At 40.8% G+C, this 12,704-nt stretch overlaps 1 protein-coding gene across 1 annotated transcript; it reads left to right on the top strand.

The window, feature by feature from the left end:
- Positions 1-1,022: 1,022 nt before the first annotated feature.
- smarcal1 (SWI/SNF related, matrix associated, actin dependent regulator of chromatin, subfamily a-like 1) lies at positions 1,023-12,682 on the top strand. Its single transcript, XM_074659513.1, has 17 exons — positions 1,023-2,199; positions 2,893-3,244; positions 3,833-3,883; positions 4,004-4,264; positions 4,391-4,441; positions 4,545-4,728; positions 4,964-5,114; positions 6,553-6,714; positions 6,833-6,898; positions 7,383-7,523; positions 8,311-8,529; positions 9,226-9,296; positions 9,500-9,602; positions 9,914-10,096; positions 11,678-11,778; positions 11,999-12,095; positions 12,273-12,682. The coding sequence occupies exons 1-17, from the start codon at positions 1,864-1,866 to the stop codon at positions 12,465-12,467; spliced, it is 2,724 nt and encodes a 907-aa protein (XP_074515614.1). The 5' UTR covers positions 1,023-1,863; the 3' UTR covers positions 12,468-12,682.
- Positions 12,683-12,704: the final 22 nt, after the last annotated feature.

The following is a 12,704-nucleotide window of genomic DNA, read 5'->3' as shown; positions in this document are numbered from 1 at the left end:
AAAACGGCCTATGAGCGTAATTTAACAGGTTTTCTTTTGTATTAACAGTAAAGCACTGTTTTTAGCAATAATTTCTGTTCCATAGTGCAAAACATGTTAGTAAAAAGGCAGTAAAAAAGTTAGTAGTGCAAAGTACAAAGTACAAAAAAATATACCAGATATAAAAATACAAGGAGATGAAGAAAACTGTTAAAAACTGAATATAGTGCAGGGTAATAGCTGTGATACACGACTATTAAAAAAGTGAATATAGTGCAGAGGAGACTGTTAAAAATGAGTATAGTATATGATGCTCACGTTGGAAACTTTGATTTATAAAAAATTACAATTCAGGCTTGACAAAAAGACAGACACTGGGGAGAGCAATAAAGTGGCTAGCTAGTCAGGGCAACTGTGTGTCTTGATTGAATAATTGAAATTAACACACCTGCTAGCTAATTAAAACTAGCTACCATAGTGTAAAAATACACAATTAGCTAACCTAAAGGTAAAAAACATTCTAATATTTATCCATCCAATGAATTGCTAAGACTGAGATTTAATGTTGATTACAATAACTGCAACTTTTGTGAGACTGAGATTGAAATTACTGATCATCTGTTTTTCCACTGTATATATTCATCAGGACTGGCTGTCAACCAAAATCCAACTACTTGCTCCTCTTACAAGAGAAGATATTGTGTTTGGTATTAACATGAAGGACATTAAGAGTGAATTGATATTGAACAATCTGATACAGCTGGCAATTTTTTTCATCCATGTATCCAAATGGAGGAAAATGAAACCGCTATTTTCCGTTTTCAAAAGCAACCTTGTGGACAATCATGTCAGTGCTTTAAGACTAATGAAAGGACAACATGCAAAGTGTCTCCTCAGAGCTTATGAAGAACTGAACATATATGATGATGACCCCTAAAGCTACTATGGAAGAGTGCAGTCTTATTATTATTATTTATTTATGCATTTCTTTTTTTTATTCCTTTAATTATTTTCTACCCTCTTTTATTTTTGTTATTATATTATTTTTTTAATAATTTAAGTTATCTTTCCTATCCAATTGTGACTTGTATGTTAGAAGTATTGAGTTTAGATTACAATGTCTTGATGTTTGTAAATTAATTATCTTCATTAAAAAAAATAAAAACCATTGATTCAAAGGGGAAATAGTTTGCTTGCAATAAAGTGGCTAGCTAGTCAGGGCAGCTGTTTGTCCTGATTGAATAATTGAAATTAACACACCTGATAGCTGGTTAGCTAATTAAAACTAGTTTAAAAATACACAATTAGTTAACTTACAAGTAAAAAACAATGATTCAAAGGGGAAATAGTTTGCTTACTTTTGCTTTCAAGCTAACTTATTAAAGATACCTCCCCGGGTTACATAAAGACGGATTTTCTCAACACAACAAAGTAGAAATTAAAGCAAATAACATGAAATAGCTTACCTGTTTATCTTCTTTTTGCTATTTCTCTTCGTCACTAAGCAACCGCCTCCTCCACGTGTCTTCTTGTTTTTCTACGTCACTTCCTGCGCGGCAGATACTGAACCAGCTAGCTACTTAGCACTTTGACAACTAGCTTCACATGTTTCGACCTGCTTCTTCGTTTATACAAACTTCACCATATTTTGCCAACTTCAAGATCACATTCGTGGCCACCTGCTCTTCCATGAATGAATGAATGGATGCTCACTTTATGTCTAAAACCGCTGTCGATATGTATTGCTATGCTTATGTTGTTGCTAAGTGTTACTGTCGCCGTTAGCAACAGTTAGCATCCTGGTAGTCCAGGTAACCAGATGTTTTGGCTGATAATCCTCTGAGTTTGTGTGTTAGCATTTAGTTGCAACAAAGTTCATCCATCATGTCTAATCAACTGACTGCAGAACAGCAGCGACAGATTGAGGAGAATAGACGGAGGGCTTTGGAGAGAAGAGCCCAAAGACTTGGACAGACTATCAGCAGCAACACCTCAGCAGGCTTCAGCAGTACTTCTTCAGTGCAGCAGGTTCAGCCCTTTAAACGCACTGCTGCCTCGGATCCTGCCACCCTGGCTCACCACAGCTCAGCTCCTGCACCAAAACGTTTTGTTCCTCCCTTCAAAAAGGACTTCAATGACTATAATCAAGGCCCAAAGCACCAGCAGTCACCTAACACTGGCAATCAGACTACTCTGTATAACTCTTCTTCTACAAGACAGGTGAGTTTTATTCAATCATTTATTGTTTTGGAGGGAAAAAATAGCTTTTCCTAAAAGTTAATAACAGTACCAGTTTTACTTGGGGAAAGGAGAATTGTGATTAAAAGGAAAGGAGTGGAGATATGGCAGAAAAAGATGGGAGGAGGAACCAGAAAGGAAGGAGATATTTCAGAATACAAAAGTCGGTCGTAACAAAGAAATATAAAGAAAGGAAAAGAAGGGAGGAAATCATCATAACAAGACTCAGACTGGATCACACAGGTCTTAATGGCACTTTGGCTTTAATGGGGAAAAGGAAGAGTGACAAGTGTGGGGATTGTGGTGTTAAAGAAAATGTGCAGCAGCATATCCTAATTCATTGTAAAAAGTACGAGGCTGAAAGACAAAGATTACAGGACCAAGTCAGAGAGGAGGGACGGGACTGGGATTTGATAGGGATAGTGGGAACAGAGGGTGAGGGGGTTGAAAGCACCAGGAAGGCACTATTAATGTTCTATTAATGTTCTTAAGAGACACAGGATTAGTGGGTAGAATTTAAGAGTAGCAGTAATGTGTAAAATGACATGATGTTACACACTCTTGTACAGTAGGTGGCTGTATGCACATTAAAGTTGTTTGCGATCCGCCAGAAACCGAGAGAAGAAGAAGAGAAGAAGACCTTTCCCTAATTCCTTGTACCGTCTTTCCCTGCAGATACAAGTTATTGACCCACTTCCTCAGCCAAGAAGTCAACATGTGAGCAGCCCTGTCATGTCAAGCGGAGGAAGCTTTGGTGTGAAGCCAGCTCATCCCAAACCTAACTTCACCTCGAATAGCTCTGGTGGTGCAGTCGGCACATTCTACAAGCAAACTAGTAAACCTGCCCAAAGTCCTGCGGCACAGCTTCCCTCCAGTTCATCAACTTTGAATGCTGTACCTGCAAAAAAGCCTGCCATCTCCGTAAGAGGAAGATGTGTAGCTCACACAGAGGGCCGCTTCAGAGTAGAAGTGGGCTACCACGCAGAGCTGATTGCTGTTTTCAAATCCATCCCCTCAAAGAATTATGGTAAGTATCTGCCAGCGCAGCTAGGCTGTTTTTTAGCTGAGTCTGGATGCTCAGTGCTTTTCGTAGCCCCACACCCTTTTCCGCCCTTGAGGAAGACCACCACAAACATTTTCATATTGAATCATAAGTACAGGAATGTAAAAATACTTGGGCAGCATCATACATTCAAAACAATATTCAGAAACAGGACAACAAAAACTTAATTTTCTCGAACTGATTGAGTTGCTTCACGTATATGCCTCATACCAAATTAAACCAACCCTCAACAGACGATATAGATTATGCACCATTATGCACCGATAGATCTGTGTATCAAACCTCAATCGTTTTTGAGTCCTGACTTACTGTATTGTGTTCTGTAGCAGCAGCAGCAGGTATTGCAATTTCAAATAATACCCAGCCTTAGTGCCACAATGTTTCCAGGAGAAGCCAGGTACACAAATCTTTCATCCTAACCAGCATCAATTTTCTAAATAGGAATACCAACTTTCAAAATGTAGTGAATCTGTACCATATGTCTGGTTTTGTATGTTCATCTCAATGTCTGCAGTGTCTTTTAGAATAATACAGTATTCTGCTCTGCCTTAGACCCTGCCACAAAGATGTGGAACTTCAGTCTGGAGGACTATCGACAGCTAAGTATGAACATCAGGGAAATATTCATGGCAACATGCAGTCCTAAATTAAAGGCATGACAGAGTATTGGTCTTCTTTGGGCTGCTGCTGCATCTCCTCTGTCTTTACCCTGTGTTGTTGCAGCGGAGGAAGCAGCTGCTATTGCTTCCGTGTCTTTGAGGCCTCTGGAGGGAATGGAGGCATTGGACGTTGCAGAAGCCACCAGCCGAGCTTGTGACGGTGCGGCACTGGGGGCGCTGCTGAAGCTGTGCAACGGCTGGCAGAAACCTGGAGCCAGTCTGCAGGGCCACTGCGTCCTGGTGTCTCCGACTAAGTTTGAGGTCGACGTCGGTTACAATGTCGACGTCATTGCAGCATTCAAGCAGATGCCCACAAAGAACTATGGTGACAGTGAAATTATGCAATTAATATACTTTTGCTGTCTTTTTCGTCAATCTTTTAATGTTGTATTTGCATTTTACGACTTCTGAAAGAATGATGATGTGTTATTTTTTTTTTGTTGTGTGTTAGACATGAAAACGAGAAAGTGGAGCTTTTCACTTCAGGATTACAAGAGACTCTGTGAGTAACAACATTTGCTTTATTTAGCTGGTTTATCTCTGCGGTCCTGTTTGTCTCTGTTACATTTGCCATCTTGTCTGACCGTGCTGTGTTCCATACCCAGTGGATCTCCTCAGTGGGATAGCAGCAGTGGAGGTGGAGCCTCTGCCCAGGGCGGTAGTCCAGGCTTTCTCTGCCAGGTTTGACGGGAGCGAAGCCAGGTCTTTAGACGTCCCTGAGGCAGACCTCTCCAGCATCGACTCCTCGCTTACCTGCAGCCTCATGCCCTTCCAGAGGGAGGGAGTCAAGTAGGTGCCTTTGGACAGCCATCTTTCTGCACGTAGCCAATAACTCAATACCAGGGACGGCTATTCATCTATAATTTGCTCAGTCTTGTGCAAATGAAGAGATACTTATCATAATAAGCCAATATTTCTGTGCCATTCCTCTGCGACTTCACTTTTAAAGGGTTTGGATCAGTATGACGTCGACTCATTGTCCCGCTGTAGCTTTTAATTTTAGCATATCTTGGTGTCCCTGTAGTTTTGCAGTGTCTAAACAAGGCCGCCTCCTCCTGGCTGATGACATGGGCCTGGGAAAGACGGTGCAGGCCATCTGTATAGCAGCCTATTACAGGAAAGAGTGGCCTGTGCTGGTGGTGGCTCCCTCCTCTGTGCGATTCACCTGGGCCGAGGTAAGAAAAACATTCTGCACAGTGCGTTTTAGAAGAAAATTGGTTCATTACTTAGTAGGTGTTAGAGTTTATCACTTTGTTTCCATTTAATGGCTCATTGTTGGTCTGCGTTAAGACAGCAGGCACCCTGTTAATATACAGCTTTTCTCAATCGCTTTAGTACATTTCTCAAATCATCTTTAACATTTGCTAAGCAGTGAGTGCATTTCTCAAAACTATTCGTGCAAACAGCACCACACAATGGATTACCTGCAAAAGCCTGTAACTTGCTAAAAATCTTCTGTTTATCTTTCAAAAGTAAATATCAATGAACATGTCAGTGCCTTCAGAATGACAAGTCCTTGTGTCATTGTTAACAAACAAGATCATCAAAACGCTTCATCATGTTGCAAATATAACAGTGTACTTTGTAAGTATTTTCCGATGTAAACTATAGATAAGGTTTTGATGTCAATGATTGAAAATGCATAAGGCTGCACTTTGTCTGTATGTCATATATCAATTTCAACAGTACAAAGATACATATTACTGTATGTGGGAGATTGATTGCAAGAGATTGGACAGGATTCACATTTACGCCTTTACTGTTTATACTGTAATTTGTTGACCGAACATGTCATTGCAATACATAGTTTTGAGAATTTCAGTTCTAATCTGAGAAATGTACCAAAGCGACTGAGAAAAACTAACACAAAGGTAGACTGGTCTTTAACCACAAGGCCATTATGATGCCCCCACACTTGGCATCATTGAAATGTTAGAACCTCTTTGTCCCCATTTTCCCTTCTACAATTTCAATACTTTCTAATTTCATCTCAGGTGTCTCTTTTCTCTGAGTGTTTGTCTCGTGTTCTGTAGCATCTATTCTCTGCTTAACTCAGCAGCAGCATTACCAGGCTGCACATTTTCAGAAGAGCTTTACTTGGCCTTCTGTCTATTGACAAGACAAGACAGTCTGCTCTCTAAATAGATATCTTGGATCAAACACAGTCCCCCAATCAGAAGTTGGAATCGCCAAGGAGGGTTTAGTCACAGGATGTCGACCCATTAAAGGACATGGCTCTTATCTGCACTGTTAGTCTTGTGCATTTGGTCTAATCTACTGCAAAACGTGGGAGCCATAACTTGTGAGCTTAAGCCAGGTTGACAGGCGAATGGAGAGCAAGTAAGTGAACTGTCAGAAACATTTGGGCCACAGGGGACATTTTTCTGAACTACATGTTTGGTTGTTCTTAAATGGGGAACACTGTGATAGTAGTTAGAATGAATTATTAGTGATGAGTAACATTCAAACCAGCTGTCAGTCACAAAATTATTATTGAATGTTTCTATGGTGTTCATTCATGTTCATGTTCAGAGTCTGACTAGGGTAAAAGTACAGCCTGAAAACCAGTACTGTTATTCTGAGGAGTTTTGTTTCACTCTGCGTCTGCTGTAGGCCTTCAGACGCTGGCTCCCCTCCCTGAGTCCTGACAGCATCAACGTGGCGGTGAAGGCCAAAGACAAACTTCGGTCCGGTTTGGTCAATATCGTCAGCTACGACCTGTTGAACAGGATGGACAAGCAGCTGCCAGGAAACCCCTTCAATATTCTCATCATGGTGAGCTGTGATTGAACTGTGCACTATTTAGAAATGGCTGTTTCCACTTCAAAACATATGCTCATTTTTTTTTGCTCTTTAAAAACAATTACTGATAAGATTTTGTCATTCTGTGCAGGATGAATCCCACTTTCTGAAGAACATGAAGACCGCTCGTTGTAAAGCAGCCTTACCTCTGCTGAAGGTGCTTATTCTTCTTCTCTCTTACATTTAATGTTTCAATTGGATTATGGTTTATGTATGTTTGAAATTAATCAAAAATTGAACCCTTAATCCATCCCAAAGTAAAGAAAAGGACTGCTACACTACCAATATTCAACATTCAACATATGTGAATAAACATCTTTTATATGACCAGTATTACTGATCTTCTATCTTTGGGTCTAATATTTCAACTTGGAATACCAGATCTTTTTTTTATTTAAACATCTGCCACAGGCTCTGATAGGATCCCTGTACTAATGCACAGTTTTCCTTGTGTCACTGTATTAGAGAGAAATCATCGTTTTCCCTCTGTAGTGTACTGAATAAGTATAATCCCCGGTAACATAGATCCAGCTGAAGCCAAAACATTGCAGCATTTGGCTCGTGGTTGGGTTTAATTTCTTGCTTTGTCAGCTAGACTCTCTCAGCGGTGCTCTGATCAGAGTTGTTTTTTCCATCCTCAGGCAGCAAAGAGAGTGATTCTTCTGTCTGGGACCCCTGCCATGTCCAGACCCTCTGAGCTCTACACCCAGATCCTGGCTGTCAGACCTACGCTCTTCCCTCGCTTCCATGAGTTCGGGATGCGCTACTGCGGTGCCACACAGGTAGCTTAAGCTGTCCAAGTGTGACCCTTAATACTGCTGAGCTGTAATTGGCTGTAATTCTAAGACACCTCAGAGAACCTAGAGGGCTTTCGGTGTGGGATTAGTGAATAGTTATTTATCTGACTCACTTACATCCATAGGCTGCAGTTCCTTGAATGGGATATACAGTTTGTGCACTGGGGTGGGAAAATTTGACAGGTCTGCTGAGAACAACAGGATTATAAAAATGGAATTAGTGCGCTTTAAAGCCAGTGTGCGTTGGGTTGTTTACATTAAAACTGTTTTTTATGTGTCAGTGGATTCCTCTACTGTGATTTTTTTTTTGTCTCCACTTTCTCCTTTTGTTAGTCTACTATTGACACTTAATCTCCTTTAATTAATTTTAGGGGGTTCAAGTAGGGAACACGCTGCATGATTTTTAGGAGCCAATTACATCCTTAATTTGGTCATGATGACTCATTTTGAAGATTGTGGAGATTTTACTCTGCTCTCTAAAATTTCGTTTTTTTCCACCATGGACGTCGCATAACATGGCTTTTGCATCCTGAAAGAGACTCAGACCAGCTGGAGCTGAAATCTGATCTTTTCAGTCTCCTAGTTAGTCTCTGGCTTGACTTGCATTAAAACTAATCCCTGTGTATGATTTAAAATGAACCTTAACATTGGACAAGGGTCTGGCTACCTGCTCTTGAGGCTTAATTTGCCTCCATATCTTTTGTCTCTATTCCTTCTTCCCATCATCCCCTATTCTTCTCTTAATTTTCTTCTCTATCCCCGTCCTCTACAGTCGACTTGGGGGTGGGACTACTCGGGCTCATCTAACCTCGGGGAGTTGAAGCTGTTGCTGGAGGAGAGTCTGATGTTGCGCCGCCTCAAGTGCGACGTCCTCTCCCAGCTTCCTTCTAAACAACGCAAGGTTGTCACAGTGACCATAGATGGTATCAGCACACGCGTAAAAGCTGCTTTGTCAGCTGCTGCCAAGCAGTTGGCCAACGGAAACCGCAATGTAAGTTACAAATGTCTCTGCAAAAAAATTGAAAAGTGACAGAATTTGAAGTTTTTTAAATGAAAGTATTCACAAACCTTAAGAAACCAGGGTCTTCCCATCTTAGAAATTAACACAAAATGAATCAATCCTTCAAAAAATGGTCAAATTGGAAGAAATAACACATTGGAAGAAATAAAATAACTAAAAATGCAGCCAACTACATCAGTTTTTTCAGAAACACTGAGTTCTTTTGCAACAATTACAGAAAACGGTAAGATCCTGAGATGTCATGAAAGTTTCTTTATAATCCATCTCTACCAGATGATTTTTAAATGTCAGAGTTGGCTGAAAATAGCATATTCTGACCTGCAAATTATTCAATACCCAAACCAAATGGAGTCTCTGTGATTAAAAAGGCATCGTAGTTAAGGAAATATTTAAAAAAAAACTTGTTTAGCCCAAGAAAATTACATGAATTGGTTCTGTCCTTTTCATATGAAGGAGTCCGCAAACATGCACAAGTGCTTTTAAACTGACCCAGAATACTCCAGGAAATCTTATTTTAAGAGTATTTATACGCTCTGATGGGAGTGAGTGGCTTTGCCTGATTGTTCGTTATCTCATTGCTCCTCAGAGTAATGTCAGTCTTATCAAATCATCAATCAGGATCTCCTGTCAGTTCTTATCTGATGCCGTTCCTTATCTCTTTTTCAGAAAGTGGAAGAGAAGGAAGCCCTCCTCGTCTTTTATAACCACACAGCTGAAGCCAAGCTGCAAGCCATTATGTAAGTACAGACCCTCTAATGGTCGGGGATCAGTAAGTCGAATCCGCTAAGTGTGATGAGCACTGAGATTAAAATGTAAAATGAAACCGAACTGCACTGGATTTGAGATAACTTGAGAAGTTTTTCAAAGAAGGCAGTGAAATATTCAGTCCTCGTGAGTATTTATTAACAGTTGAGAACTCTGTTGTTTCTGTCACTGCCAGGGAGTACATCACAGACATGCTGGAGTGTGGGAGGGAGAAGTTTCTAGTGTTCGCCCATCATAGGCTAGTCCTTGATCATATCTCCACCGAACTGGGAAAAAAGGTGAGTAAAATGTGCAGATGCAAGACTGCACAAAAGCCTTATATGCAAAGAAATATAATCTTGTTTAAAAGAGTGAATTTTGACTTTTTCAACTGGACTGGTTCTTTCGTGGGAGTTAAAGTCAACTCTTTGGTCAACTTTCATCAGTAGCTGCAGGAAACAAGTGTGGGCAGCACATTTGAGCTTAGTACTACTACTACTACTACTACTACTACTATGACTTATCATTATTCTAACCTTAACAAAGAAGGGTTGTTGATTTGTATTAGTTCGCTACCTATACCCATCCTGGCCTGTAATTTCTCCTACAGAATGTCAGTTTCATCCGTATTGACGGGTCCACTCCTTCAGCTGAACGACAGCAGCTGTGTGACACGTTCCAGTACTCAACCAACACCTGCGTGGCTGTGCTGTCCATCACTGCAGCTAACATGGGCATCACCCTGCACGCTGCCGACCTGGTGATCTTCGCTGAGCTTTTCTGGAACCCCGGGGTGAGCCATGGAAAGTTATTACTACAAAATACGGTGTACTCATCGTGACTGCTTTATTAGAAAAATGCATTTTATTTTGTAGTACTTTCATTTTGTACTCAATTTTGGTTCCAGCTCGACTCATCTTTTAACCTCTTTTAGCTCACTTTTGGTTTTAGTCCCACATTTTTACAAAATGATTCAGTCAGACACTCCTTAGTCAAACTGTGTAGGCAGCTGTTTCCAGCAAAAAAGCTGTGGTAAACCCATTTTAAGCTATCTGCCAACACCAAATGACAGACGGAGAAGGAGTGGAGTGGCTGGTGAAGAAAGTAAAACATGTAGCAGCTAAACAGCCAGATATTTTTCTCAGGAGTTGGGGGAGACCTAGAGAGAGCTTAAAGACTTGCATTCTTCAGGTGGCCAAATTAATGAGTCAATTAAGAGTCTTCTAGTTACATAAATTGGCAATGTTTTGCCAACATGTTGACCATTGCATTTTTATAACACAGTAATATGGTGTATTTTTGTACGTCAGTGTGTTTTGATGTTTATCTGCCCTCCAGTGGCCAACATCAAAGCTGCGCACCTGCAGCGTCTCACCTGTATAACGTTTGGTAGTGAATCTAACTATAAAACAAGGAATCTCTGTATGTATGTGGGTGTGTCCTTCGCATATCTTGAGAACCGTTCATTTGATCTACTTCACACTTGCCGGGTGTATTGCTGGGGACCCAAGGACGTGCAGTGTCGAAGTTGGTGCACTTTTTTGACACGCGACACGTTCAATATTAATAAACTTTGAATAAACAAGCGCTCTGTGCAGCATGTCGTCCGCAGCAGGCCTTTTACAGGCCGCGGCTCATTGACTGCAGTTCACTTTTGCTGCTGGATACTGGATATACTAACGTTACAACTGAACTCTGCTTTACTTGTCAGAGTCAACGAGTGATGAACGGTTCTCGACAACGCTGCAAGCAGCAATACTGGGAGACAAGCAATCAATCCGTTCTGAACCGCCACGCCCCGAACAGGCACTGCACTAGTTGTAGAAAAAGTTTGCTAGAAGGCAGGAAGAGAGGGAACAATGGAGGATAGTACTGTCCTTGTTCATATCATGGATGCATAAAGAGAGCTGGATACAACGTTGAAGGGCTTCAAAGCCTGCTTCCTGGGGGCTTGGTTCATATGCGTAAACTGGGACCTAGTTTAACTTTTTTTGGCAGCTATTTTCCATCCAGGCATTACGGGAATTCCCCAAACTCATTCCCTTTTTATGCTAACAGTGGAGTTTGCAGTGACAAAGATGTGACACGGATCACAGTACAGTCAAATAGGGCATTCTAAAATTGGGGAGTAAAGGGGAACAAATCCGCAAAAAAAAAAAGCTTGATTCATGATGAACCTATTCCTGTACTCAACCTGACCGCTGTGCCAGTAACCACAGCTTCAGCTCCAGGAGGAATCTTAATAGTGCTTTAATTTCAACTGCTGGCAGAAGCCTGAATAATGACTTTACATTTTATTGATATTTTTCCTCGAGCAGAGCACTCGTCGAATAAATCAATGACGGCAGGAAACATATGCTCTTTTTCTTTGCAGATTCTCGTTCAGGCAGAGGATAGGGTGCACCGCATTGGACAAACCAGCAATGTGAACATTCACTACCTGGTTGCCAAGGGAACTTCTGATGATCACCTGTGGTATGTGCCAATCAGTCGGCAGAACGACCCAATTACACCGATAATCAAACTGTGTTTTTAAGTCTTTTTCCTCCCATTTTCATCAGACTTCCACTACTGGGCCAAAGCAAACAGTGAAACAGTAGTGGGTCAAGTTAATGTGGGTTGTCTGATATTGTGACCAGCAGTGAATTGAATTGTATCTGCTCGATTATAATAATGTATCTCTTTATTGATCCAGGCCAATGATCCAGGAAAAAATGAATGTCTTGGAGCAAGTGGGTCTGTCGGAGTCAAACCTCTCAGACAAAGCAGTGAACGCCAGCTTCCACTCTAAGGTAAGCTCTGCATCTGTATATAAATACATGTATAATCCTGTTCAGTTTTTAAATAGCATTCACACATAGGTGAAACACATTTACATGAGGCTACACAGTACAACAGTGCTTACCTAGCTAGATCAAAAACAGTGTCTGTTGATTCAGTGATGAACCTGATTATTTGGATTTGTTCAGGACCCTAACCAGAGGAGCATCATGGAGATGTTCCAGAGGTCTTTCACTGCAGATGACGACATAGACGAAGCCATTTTACTGGAGGCTGCAAACGACTGGGAGGACACCCCGCCTGAAAACACTTCTGGTCAACACCACGGCGTGGTCGAACAAAGCTCCGGCAAACGGAGCATCAAAGACTTTTTCAGCAGATGAGATGACTCTGAGCCTTTCTGTGTTGACAAATTATATTAACATCACTATGTTTTGCTAAGTCGCCGTTTCTAGCTTATCATCATGACTGATGTGAACTTTTGTTTTGTAAAAGTTAACAAATGCTTCAGTAATCTTTAATAAATGTAAAATAATCTAAATTAACCTTTATATTTTTTGCTTATAAGAGAAAATAAATAAATAAATGTCTGACTCAAGGTTGTTTTATATGTAATGTTC

This window comes from Sebastes fasciatus, chromosome 14, assembly GCF_043250625.1.
Source record: "Sebastes fasciatus isolate fSebFas1 chromosome 14, fSebFas1.pri, whole genome shotgun sequence".
Taxonomy (NCBI): domain Eukaryota; kingdom Metazoa; phylum Chordata; class Actinopteri; order Perciformes; family Sebastidae; genus Sebastes; species Sebastes fasciatus.
The sequence above is the reverse complement of the archived record's forward strand: the minus strand, read 5'-3'. Positions and strand labels throughout refer to the sequence as shown.

What these genes read in the sequence shown, in the direction of transcription:
- smarcal1 (XM_074659513.1), top strand. Translation starts at nt 1,864, where the DNA reads ATGTCTAATCAACTGACTGCAGAACAGCAGCGACAGATTGAGGAGAAT. An exon ending in CAGCCTTACCTCTGCTGAAG is followed by an intron (nt 6,899 to 7,382) that starts GTGCTTATTCTT and finishes TTCCATCCTCAG; the next exon opens with GCAGCAAAGAGAGTGATTCT. An exon ending in CCACCGAACTGGGAAAAAAG is followed by an intron (nt 9,603 to 9,913) that starts GTGAGTAAAATG and finishes TTTCTCCTACAG; the next exon opens with AATGTCAGTTTCATCCGTAT.